Source organism: Stegostoma tigrinum, chromosome 28 (genome assembly GCF_030684315.1).
Source record: "Stegostoma tigrinum isolate sSteTig4 chromosome 28, sSteTig4.hap1, whole genome shotgun sequence".
In the NCBI taxonomy this organism is placed as follows: domain Eukaryota; kingdom Metazoa; phylum Chordata; class Chondrichthyes; order Orectolobiformes; family Stegostomatidae; genus Stegostoma; species Stegostoma tigrinum.
In genome coordinates this window covers 26741677-26754358 of record NC_081381.1, presented here as the reverse complement: position 1 = coordinate 26754358, position 12682 = coordinate 26741677, and the positions used below count along the sequence as shown (strand labels likewise).

General features: G+C 40.4%; 1 protein-coding gene across 5 annotated transcripts in view; it reads left to right on the top strand.

Moving 5' to 3' along the window:
- The window catches only part of zgc:154075 (uncharacterized protein LOC556929 homolog), a 200366-nt gene that overhangs the window by 164239 nt on the left and 23445 nt on the right, over nt 1–12682 (top strand). The window contains exon 13 of one of the 5 annotated variants that reach the window (XM_059655662.1): nt 4542–6605. The exons of the other annotated variants lie outside the window; for them this stretch is intronic. Within the exon in view, the coding sequence (XP_059511645.1) occupies nt 4542–4580 (39 nt within the window). The 3' untranslated portion in view covers nt 4581–6605. Of the gene's footprint in view, nt 1–4541; nt 6606–12682 lie in introns of those variants that run through there. 5 annotated transcript variants of the gene reach the window in all.

Sequence of the window (12682 nt, the reverse complement as noted above, 5' to 3'; positions counted from 1 at the left end):
CTTTTCATGCTTGAGAGAAACACCCATTGCTTGGGGAAAAAAAGTTACTTTATTGTTCAGGTTGGGACAGTTCTGCTGAAGTCTTTGGCCGAAGATACATGTATAAGCCGTGTTCCTGAAAAGTGGAGATGAGGGTAAAACTGAGTTAACTTTTGAGTCAGAAGTTTACCGGTAGTACCAGACTAGAAGTGTTTGGATAAAGTCCTGAAGGGCTTATTTGAAGCTGACAACGCTTCAATTCAGTCATATGAAAGCTGAAGGAAAAGGCTATCCAATTTTCTAAACTGAGAGTTGAAGTTACATTTAAATGAAGCATATTGCTATGTACTCTTTTGGCATGGTGTAGTGTACCTACTTTTGAACAAGTAAACCTGTGTTCAAGTCCTACCTGATCCAGAGGTGTGTCGTTACACATCTGTACAGGTAGTTTAAAAATATCTGCAGAGCTGTGCCACTACTGTGCAGAAGTAATTATGGGATCTGTGAAGGAGTTTACTTTGGGATTAGTGAGAACATGTTACTGTCTTTAAGTTTGTGTCATGAGAAAATAGCATGCTTTATTCAATTTTATCTTCATTTCATTGCTGAAATAAGTTTCTGTTTTATTGTTAAAATGAAATCTGCAGCATGGCTTATGTTTCAGTGAGAGGCCATCTTGTTAAAATCAAAGCGAAACAAAGAATGATCTATCAAACCAGATTTCAATCTGGCATCTGACTTGTAAAAAGTAATAACATTAGCTAAGATCATAACACACTGGGTACCAGGCACTTTGAACTGTAATTCTCTTCACTTTTGATTTTAATGTGCTGTCATTTTGCCAAAAACCAACAAAGGAGAGCTCCCAGTGATAGTTAAGCTTTTGGATGCTGCTGTAACAGAGTTACTTCCTTTTTTTATTAGTAGATGATATGGACAGCCTGTGAACCACATGGTACTGCCAATGGCAGAAAATGCACATTTTGCAGTCACCTTCAGAAGACAGAGAGAATTCATAGAAGCTTCCTTCTTAGAAAGTTTTTCTTGTGATTATTCTTATCCCTGAGGACATTATTATTAATGTCACAGGGATCCCTTGATAGAGAGATTTGTACATGGGGTGTAAAATGTATGAGCTTAATAGCACATGTAATATTTTCTCAATCCATTTTTCTTTTATCCTAATGTGTGTGGGAGTCAGTGTTATGAAACTACTTCACGGGGACATTGCTGATGTCGTAAAGCACAAAAGCATTTGTTAGAGCTTGTATAACATACAGATTGGGAATCACCTTTCTTATTTTTTCACCACACCTGAGGGCTTTTCCTCTGCCTCTTGTGTTAATGAGGCCAGATATTTCCTAAGTATCCCTACGAGATGTGAGGGAGGTGCTATTTTTTCAAGGTGAAGAGAGTGCATTATGGTTGAACAGCACACTCTTCTTGCTGTTGAAGTGTGTGTTTTATCAAAGTGGATGTGAGTAGCCACGTTAATTATATCCAAGGGATCAACTTGTTCATTGGAGTCAGTGAAATTAAACGTTCCAAAATAGTTATATTTCTGGCGAGGGGCTGTGTGATGTCCAAGATATATGTTTTCAGATACCTCATCAAAAAAAATCTGATTTGAACAAATTTCATTTCCAAACAAATTCTTATACTGTCATGTTGGAACAAACAGCTTGACCCTGCCAATGAGCTGTGCTGTCTGCTTGGGGTGGGGCAAAATAAGAATGATTAATGACAATTGGCTCAAAGAGTTTCTTTGGTAATCTGATGAGGCTGCGCCACTACTATCTCCATGGCAACTGGAGGAGGGGAAAGAAGAAATGAGATTACATTTAGATTAAAACTCAGTCTATTGTCATGGCAACATTCAGGAAGAGAAAAATGTGCGCCAAGAAGTCTCTGGGCCTAAGTGCACTGATCATCTGAAAGAAAGTGTCAAGTTTCAAACCTATAGTTTGAGCATGCTGGGGCTAGGAAACAAATTCTTAGGCCAACACTAAAAAATGTTTTAACAAACAAAGTTGCTGAGTTTCAGTACTGCTGCTCGTCTTGTATCTGCTCTGCAAAAATATGTTTAGAAAATGCATGTTGGATTTTTTGAACTGTTGTTCAAGACACAGCAGCACAGACCAGAAAACCACAAGTTAAATTTCCTGTTTGGGTTACTCCCATGTTGGTGGATGTCTAGCTGACAATAGTGAACTTACAGCGATCTCTGATAGGCCTGATAGTCTCAATTTTTCGCAGTTTAAAATAGGGGCTGGTAGTGCTTGGGAGCTCAGTGAGATAGAGGCAATGTTAACATGTCAAATTGATTACTATTGTCAGAACCAGGATCTTGCAATCTCTTAAACTCCTCCAGCCTTACTTATAGTCACCTTTTCTAACTTTACCAACATGAAACGTTTACATTTCCTCTGTTAAACACAACATAGACGTGCATTGTTTCTGTCACTGTTGCATCCTTGTTAGCTAATTGAATGTGCTCATGCCCCAGTAAACTAATGCGATTTCTTATTTTAAATATATTTTTAGTGTGGCTAAATATGAACTCTATATTCCCACTATGTACTCCAACACATTCTCTCACTATGATCTGAGACAGCAATTGACCTTTAATGCCTTCGTGACCTCAAGGCTGGAATGCTACAGTGCCCTGCAGGCAGGCCACCCATTTCACATGCTTCAAAACTGCAACTCGTAAAACACTGCTGAATTAGGCAAAATGGCTCAATTCTGACAATCAAAAAGACAGTAGCAGTCCTTCTAACTTACCCCCATTATTTTTGTCTTGTCTCTATGTCCCTTGATTCCTTGAATATGTTTAATGATTGAGTATTCTTATCTCTCTGGTTAGGGAACTACAAAGATTTCCACGCTCTGAGTAAAGAAATTTCTCATCATTTCAGTACTAAGTGACCAATGTCTTATCTTGACACTGTTTACCCTGGATCTAGACTCCACTGGGAGAAAGCCTTGATGTGTCTCTGGTCATTCACTAAACTCTATTTGCATATCACACCTCTCCTTTTTGACCTAAAATTAGTTTCCAGCTTCCAATGCATTAAATTTAAAATCCTCATTCAAGGTTTCAATTTCTCACTGTCCTTTAACTAACCTAGTCTTTAACCAACGTTGATCTGTCCATTTCGGGATTCCTGGAACTTGGCACCTCCCCTTCCTTTCCCCAATACTTAGCGGGGATGCTTTGGACCTGTGCTCAGGAATTTACACTCTCAAACTTATGAACAATAATTTGATTTTCTGGAGTGAATTTAGTGTTGAAAGATATCCAGAATACTTCAGAGGTGCAATTAAATTATGATCCATCTCCCTCCTTTAATGTCAAGTTCACAACTTTAGCTTCTCAAACCCATGGCCTAATTTCTGCTCATATCAGCTCATTCAGTCTGCTCTGCCATTCAATCATGGCTGATAAGTTTCTTAACCCTATTCTCCCCATAACCTTTGATGCCCTTGACAATTAAGAATTTATCTATCTCTGTCATAAATATACTCAGTGACCTGGCCTCCATAGCCTTCTGTGGCAACGAATTCCATAGATTCACCACTGTCTGGCAGAAGAAGTTTCTCCTCATCTCTGTTCTAAAAGTTTTTCCCTTTCCTCCAAAGCTGTTCCCCTGGGTCCTAGTCTCTCCTGCTAATGGAAAATCTTCGTAATGTCCACTCTGTCCAGGCTGTTTGGTATTCTAAGTTTCAATTAGATCACCCCTCTTCCTTCTAAATCCCATCGAGTATAGACTTGGAGTCGTCTAACTTTCCGTATATATTAAGACCTCAATTCCTGGGATCATTCTTGTGAACTTCCTCTGGACCTGCTCCAGTGCCAGTACATCCTTTCTGAGATATGGGGCCTAAAATTGTTCACAACACTCAAAATGTGGCCTGACCAGAGCTCTGTAAAGCCTCGGAAGCACATCCATGCCTTTATATTCTAGTGCTCTCAAAATAAGTGCCATAATAACCCTGAAAATAACACCTCTTGTTTGCTGCCCACTTTGCTTTGATTTTTATACTGTGCAGGCATTATGTACAAGTTGTTTGTGGTGAATCCCAGGGGAAAAACTTTAAAATTTTTTTGTGAAGATTCCAAGTCTGTGTGTTTCTCTTCTCCCCATGCCCCCCCAAAAAAATCATGTTTCATCCCATCCATCCTGAAGACATTTTGTGCTTCTGAAATTCCGCTTTTCGGTCTCTGAAGGAAGAAAATTGTTTAAAAAGTACTAATTTATTCAATATTTTTGTCAATTAACCTCAACAACAAGCATGTAAATCTGAGATCGGATGTAAATTATTTTAGTATAATCTGTAAATGTTAAAATGACTAGCAATTCAGTTTAGGTGTGGACTTTACACTGGATTGAAGGTAACATGGCAGAGAGACTGAGATGGATATCATTCCTTGCCTCATTTAACTTTTATAGTTTTCCTTTGCTTTGTGCTCGCCTCCTCTTCTCTTGTCTAGTGAAACATAACTACTCTGCTGAGCACTCTTTAGTACTTCCTAACTGGCTTTTTCCTTTGCTTCACAGCCTGGAGGTGCTGATTGCCAAATACCAACTCAGAAGTGATACTGATGAAAACACCTAAAAGAGTAACATCCTTCAATGCATGTGTTTGAAACATGCTGAGGGTTATCCTGTTACATATTCAGCTAACACTTAATGTTGAGGCGTACCCATAAACCATGGTCACTTGGATGAGACACTGGAGAGCAACTAGGACCATTGCAATCAATTGTCTTGCAAATTGTCCACAGTTATCACCTATTCTGAATAGTAGCCTTCAAAGGAAATTTGATGAATACTTAATGAACAAAAGAAGGTAGAGATACGGGACAAGAGCAGAAGAATGGGATTAACCTGAATGCACTGGAAAATAAAACTACCAAAGACTTGAACTAGTTGCCTTCTCCTGTACTGTGCTATGATTCTAAAATTCCAAGACAGGTTATACAGCTACTAAGCCACTTGTTAACAGATCTCTTCTATTTGGAGAGAAGATAGAATGACATGTTGAAATGAAATTAGTTAAATATCTTTTCCAAAAGACAGCTCCTCTGATAATGCAGTACACTCTTACAAATGTGCTTGAACAATCAACCTCAACTGTGTGCTGAAATTCTAACACAAAGTTCTGTGTCAAAATCATGTAAAACGTTTATCACGGTGCACGTGTTTCTGGTTTTTGGTGTTTTGCTTTAGGAAGAACATAAAGGCCAATGAAAATATAGAAAGACATTTATTAAGATGATAACAAAGTGTGAAACTAGACCCTTAGGGTCTAGGCCCGAAACATCAGCTTTTGTGCTCCTGAGATGCTGCTTGGCCTGCTGTGTTCATCCAGCTCCACACTTTGTTATCTTGGATTCTCCAGCATCTGCAGTTCCCATTATCTCTGATCACACTTTATTAAGATGGTGTCAGGTATGAGACTTTGCTTACTATTAGAATTTTTGGTAAAGGAAAAATACTTTGATCAGTGAACGCCTGAATTCAAACTCAGAAGATCGACCTAGGCTTAATAGAGTTTGCTTGGATACTCAATGACTTGTCAGAAACAATATTGGAAGGAGACCGTAACGAATTTTGAAAGAGAAGTAAACAATTATTTCCTGTTGACTTCCTGTCTAACTTGGCCTCTCAAGAGTTAAAACATGTCCGAGATCCAACAGGGAGGCCTGATCCTTTTGACCATCATTTCCATGAAAGCAATAAATACTCAGTTTCTCTCCTTATTTCAGTTGCCTTTCAAAACAGTTGCCATCATCAACTGACACCCCCACGTACACAATGGATAAACATTCTAGATCATAATGTCCAGTAAAGTATCAACCCATCCCCAACTTCCCCTTTCTCTCTAAATCCTTTTGATTTTATTTTTCTAGTCAGGTTCTCACCTCTACCACTGGACTGAAGCAAGTCTCATTAGAGTCACCAGTTTCATCCTCAGTGACTGTGACAATGATGCATTATTCTAATAGGCCCTTCCTATCTTCTTTGACACAATACACTATATCTCTTGTATTTGAAGCTCAGTGGGACTAATTTTGTTTTGTTCCATTTTTACCTGACTATTTGTTGCCTTCAGCTGCAGCTTCTCTAACTCTGTTACATCAGAAGTCAATGGAAATATGTAGATACTGTTCTCTTAATCCACGTGGTGCCCTTTGGTGAATCATGAGAATGCATGGAGTCAGTTGCCATTTGTATTTTAACAATGACTATTCTTATGTTTTCATCATCTGCCTTGACGTTGTCAGACAGCTAGCCCAACGTCCGGTTTTGACTGAACTATAGCATCCTTTAGCTAAGCATTGGGAAGACAGTAGCCATTGTGTGTGACCCTGCTATGTACAGGAAAATGTTTGCACAGATTCTGGCCCTCTTCCCAGGTTGAGCTATATTGACCAAAAGTCAGCTCAAGATCAAACTGGTTGTTAATCCTCCTCTTCACCTCTGATATTGCTTGCCTCCATCCCTGCCTCAACCCATCTGCTGCTGAAATTCTCATCTATGCTTTTGTTATCTCTGACAACTCCAATATGCTCTTGGTTAATGCCCCATCTCACATCAATAAATTTATGATTATCAAAACACTGCTGAGCTTTGTGAACTTCTGTTTACCAGATAAAATATTAAACTGCTCTATGTGCCCTCTCAGGTGAACATGAAAGTTTCTATGGCATTATTTTGTAAAATAACAAGATTTCTTGTCTAATTCCCTGCCAAACATTTATCCCTCAAATCAACGCCATTAGAGCAGATTGTTATCGCATTACTTTTGCAGGAACTTGCTATGTGCACTTGGCTTCTGTGTTTCCAATGTCACAGAATCACAGCATGGACTATAGTTCAAAAGAACATTGACAATAAAGCAGTTTGGCATGTTGAGAGATCAGGAAAGATGCATGTCGTTTTTCTCTAATGCCTTCAATTTAATATATTTGTCCTAATGTTTACATTCTGTCGTTTCATGGCCATGTTATATTGATGTTGATCATGGGTCAGTCCTTCCAGCAATTGTTGGCTCCTGTCATGGCGCGTGAGATTTTAAAGATTTTCCGATCCCTCATCCTGACGATGTAGTCAAGGAGGTGCCCGTGTTTGGAGTGTGGGTACTGCCAAGTCTTGTATTTGTCCCTTCGGTGAAACAGTGCTGGAAAAAGTACAACATTGAAGCACTTAGACCTGGAAAAAAAATAGCCTCATACAACCAAGCTGTCTCCACAAACTTAGCAACCCTCTGACGGAGGGTTGCAGGATCCCAACAGTCTCTGGTCCGTCTTTGAGACCCGAGCATCAATGCTTGCAAAAAAAAACCTCAACTCGGAATCTCCAAGACTGGTTTGATGAGAATGATCATGAGATCCAGGAACTATTAAGCTGGAAGCACAAGCCATTGGAGGAGTAAAACAACCACCACACTCGGAAGAGAAAAACCAGGCCGATAGGAGACTGAAGGCAGAGGTACAAAAACAAACTGGTGACATAAAGAACAGGTGGTAGATGGAGAAAGCACTGGAGACCTAACAAATGGCTGACAACCATTACATGCATGGCTTCTTCTCTGCTGTCAAGACCACACATGAACCAAACACCCAAGGCCCCACACCACTGCTGGCCGAGCACAGAATCATTCCTTAAAGATAAGGAAACCATCAAAAACACATGGGGGTGCACTTTAGAGACCTCCTCAACCAGGGGTCTGTCGTTGATCCGAGTGTTCTTCAACACATCCCACAGCATAGCATGTGACGTGAGCTCAGCAACACACCAGCCTTGCATGAAATTGAGAAGGCCATCCAGCAGCTTAAGAACAATAAGGGTGTTGGTGCAGATGGATTTCCTGCTCCAGGAATTCCTGCTGCATTGAGGCGTGGAGGCAAAGAGCTCCTGATGTAGATACATGCCAAAATCTACCTTATCTGGAAGGAGAGCATCTCTGGGAAAGCTCCAAGATGCCAGGGTCATGAGTATTTTCAAAAAATAAACGTGTCCGATTGTGGCAAGTACAGGGGAATCTCCCTGCTGTTGACCATTAGAAAAGTAAATGCCAATGTCCTCCCCAACCATCGCTTGCCTGTGGCTGTGGAACTCCTTCCAGAATATCAGTGTGGCAATTGGCCATGGAGCGGCATAGTGGACAAAGAAAATGGGTGCTGTAGTAGGCTATTCAGCCCTTCAAACCCGCACCGCCATTCAGTACGATCATGGCTGATCATGCAATCTTAGTATCCCATTCCCACCCTTTCCCTGTGCCCCTTGGTCCCTTTAACTGCAAAGGCCCTGTTCAACTCCCTCTTGAATATACCTAATGAGTTGGCCCCAACAGCTTGTGGAAGAGAATTCCATAGGTTTACAAATCTGAGTGAAGAAATTGTTCCTCATTTCACTGCTGAATGGCTGACCTGTTATTCTTAGACTGTGACCCCTTGTTCTGGACTCACCAACATTGGGAACATTCTTCCCTCATCTAGCATGTCCAGTCCCATTGTTATAAAATGAAGGTCAGCCACCCCCCCTGTTTTGTTAACAAAAACAGCAACGGCCCAAGAGGCTTGCCTCACCATATAATCTGTTAAAGGAAGTGTGAAAGGTGGCATAACACGCCTCTCACCCCCAATCTGTTATAACAGCTAATGGAAATAAATTCCTGACACACACTGTATAATCAAAAAGTAACACCTTTATCTAATTTAACAGTGAACAAATTAATTGAACAATAAACAAACCAAACAATTCCCTTCCCTATACCAACTATTCCCAAGTAAAGTAAGATTCTAATAGCATGCTATTCCAATAAATACATGCCCCATTTACATAAACAAAAATAAACTTAAAAAAGTTAGAACTTAGTCTCTTGAAATTATAGCCAGGTTACATCTTCTGGAATGTTCTGTCCCTTCGCCATTGATCTTCTGTCAGGAATATTTTGTCAGCTAATATTCCAAACAGAAGAATTCAAAGAGTGCTGCAGTACCTTTATTAATTAGATGATGCTTTCTCTAAGAGCTGAGAGAACAGATCTCTTACCAGATGGCAGTTGGTTCTTTGAGTTTGCAACTGTCCTGTCTTTTTTACGCTTGCTGACATATCAATTTCTTACAACAGGATATGTTGTCAAAACCATCAGATTTAAATTTAATTGGCTTTTCATATCTAAGCACCTGGTTTAAATTGGCTAAATTCAGATTTATCGTCTCAATTAAAAGTGCTGCTTTGCCTGCTAATAGCATAGACTTTTGATACAACTGCTACAATTCAGATGCTTGGTACGCCTGCAAACCCACAAATGCTTAACGGCCTTTGTCTTCTCTCCAAGCCTCATCATTTTTTAAACAGGCCATGCACTGCTTCCCCCCTCCCAATCATTAATCTTTTAAAAACACCAAATTCTAACGTCCTGTCTTCCAACCCACAAGTACTCTGCCCAACTTGGCAACACCGTCAGCATTTTATATGTTTCCATGAGATCTCCCCTCATTCTTCTAAATTCCAGAGAATACAAGCCCAGTCAATCCAGTTTTTTCCTAATATGTCAACCCTACCGTCCCAGGGATTAGTCCAGTGAACCTTTGCTGAACTCCCTCAATAGCAAGAATGTCCTTCCTCAGATGAGGAGACCAAAACTGCAAACTACTCAATGTGTGGTCTCACTAGACAACGTATAACTGCAGCAAGACATCCTTACTGTGATACTAAAATCCTCTTGCTACGAGGGCCAGCATGCCATTCGCTTTCCTCACTGTCTGCGGCAGCTGCGTGCCAACCTTCAGTGGTGATCACTAAGTTTGCAGATGACACCAAGATTGGTGGTATAGTGGATAGTGAAGAACATTTTCGAAGATTCCAAAGCGATCTTAATCAAATGGGTCAATGGGCTGAAGAGTGGAAAATGGAGTTTAATTTATATAAATGTGATTTTTACTTTTCGGCAAAACAAACAAAGACAAGACTGATACAATTAGAAGTAGGGCCTTGGGCAGTGTTGTATAACGGAGCGACCTAGGGGTTCAGGTACATAATTCTCTGGACTTGAATTCATGTTTAGATTGGGTGGGTAAGAAGGCATCTAGAATGCTTCCCTTCAATGCTCAGACCTTGGAGTGTAGGAATTGCGATGTTATGTAAAGGCTGTACAGAACATTGGTGAGGCCTTTTCTGGAGTATTGCATCCAGTTCTGGTCTCCTGTTATTGAACAAATATTATTAAGCTAGAGACAGTTCAGATGTGATTTACAGGATGTTGCTGGGACTGGAGGATTTTTAAAGAGAAACTGGATAGGCTGGGACTTTTTTCACTGGCGTGTAGGAGGTTGAGAGGCGACCTTAGAGGTTTATAAAATAATGAGAGGTATAGATAAGCTGATTGGCAGGCATGTTTTTCCTAGGGTGGCAGATTAACACAAGGGGACACATTTTTAAGCTGAGAGGTGAAAGATTTAAAATGATGTGAGGGGCAAATTTTTTTGAGTGTGGAATGAATTTGGAGAGAAATGGTGGATGTGGATTCAAGTAAAAGACGTTTAGATAAGTACATGAATAAGAAAATGTTTGGAGGGATAGGGGCCAAGCGTGGGCAGATTAGTTTGGGATTATGATTGGCATGGACTGGTTGGACCGACGGGTCTGTTGCTGTGCTCAATGAATCATGACTGTTCCACCATAAAACCTGGTCTTGTAGCACCTCACATTTTCCTAAACTGCTATCATTCAGATAATCTGCCTTGCTGTTTTTGTGGCGAAAATAGATAACCTCACATTTATCCACATTATATTGCATTTGCCAAGTATCTGCACAATCAGCCAGCCTGTCTACATCACCTTGCAGTCTCTTAGAACCTCCTCACAGCACACACTGCCATCTGTTTTCGTGTCATCTGCAATTTTGGAGATATGGCATTTGATTCCTTTGTCCAAGTCATTAATATAATTGTGAATAGCTGAGGTGCCAGTGCTGAATGCTGTGGCACCCCGCTCATTGCTGCCTGCCACTCTGAAAAGGACCAATTTATTCCAACTCTCTGCTACCTGTCTACCAATAGTTCTTTATTTATGTCAATAGACTACCTCAATACCAGTAGCTTTAATTTTCATTACTAATCTCTTACGTGGAACCTTGTCAAAAGCCTTTTGGAAGTCCAGATACACAACATCTATTGATTCGCCATTGTCTACGCCAGTGATCACATCCTCAAAAAATTCCAGAAGATTTGTAAAACATGATATCCCTTCAGTGAATCCATGCTAACTAGGACCAAATCTGTCACCACTTTCCAAATGCTAATTTTTTACATCCTTAATGACTGACTATAGCATTTTCCCCAACACCGATGGCAGGCTAACCAGCCTATAATTCACCATTTTCTCTTCCCTCCCTTTTTAAAGTGTGGAGTTACATTAGCTACCCTCCACTCCATTGGAACTCTTCCAGAGCCTACAGAATGCTTGAAAATGATCACCAATGCATCTGCCATTTCTGGGGCCCCTTCCCTAAGTACTCTGGGATGCAGAGTGTCAGACCGTAGGGACTTATTTACTGACTAATAAGGATTTCCTTCAGTTCCTTCTTCATGATTGACTCTGGCCCCTAGCATTTCCTGAAGATTATTTGTGACCTCCTTATATCCAAAGTATTTACTCAACTGGTCTGCCATCTTTGTTGTCCATTATGAATTCACCTGATTCTAACTGGAAGTGATGTACATTTGCCTTTACCAGTCTTTTTTTCTTCACATATCTATAGAAACTTTTGTAGTCAATTTTTGTGTTTTCTGCAAGCTCACTTTCGTTTTATATTTTCCCATTTCAAATTAAATCCTCCCCCCCCGCCCCCACTGACTTTTAAATTTCTTCCAGTCCTCGGCTTTGCTGCTTTTTCTGGCCATTTGATATGCTTCCTCTTTGGCTTTGACAGTTCCTGATTTTCCTTGTTAATTATAGTGGAGCCATCTTCCGTGTTTTTCTCTTACACCAGACAGGCATGGACAATTTTTGTTGTTCGTCCATGTGTTCTTTAAACGTCTGCCATTGCCTATCCACCGTCAACCCTTTAAGTATCCTTGGCTAGTTTATCCTAGCCAATGCATGTCTCATACCATCAAGTTAGCTTTCTTTAAGTTCAAGACCCTAGTTTCAGATTTAATTGTGTCACTCTCCATCTTAATGAATTCTATCATATTATGGTCACTCTTCCCCAAAGGATCTTGCACCACAATGTTGCTAATTAATCCTCTGTCACACAATGCCCAGTCTAAGACAGATTGCTCTCTACTTAGTTTCTCGACATATTGGTCAAGGAAACCATCCCTCATACAGTCCAGGAAATCCTCCGCCACCCCATTGCTACCAGGTGGGTTAGTCCAATCATTATGTAGATTGAAGTCACCCATAAGAACTGCTGTATCCTTACTGCATGCATCTCTAACTTACTGTTTGGTACAGTCCCCAACATCACAACTGCTGTTTGGTGGTTTGTACGCAACTCCCACTAATACCTTTTTCCCTAACGCAGCTGCACCCATACAGATTCCACATCATCCAGGCTAATGCCCGCACTTTCTATTGCATTAATACCCTCCTTAACTAGCAATGCTAATCCACCTCCCTTTCCTTTCTGTCTGTCTGTCTTTCCTGAAAATTGAATAATCTGGATGTTGAGATCCCATCCT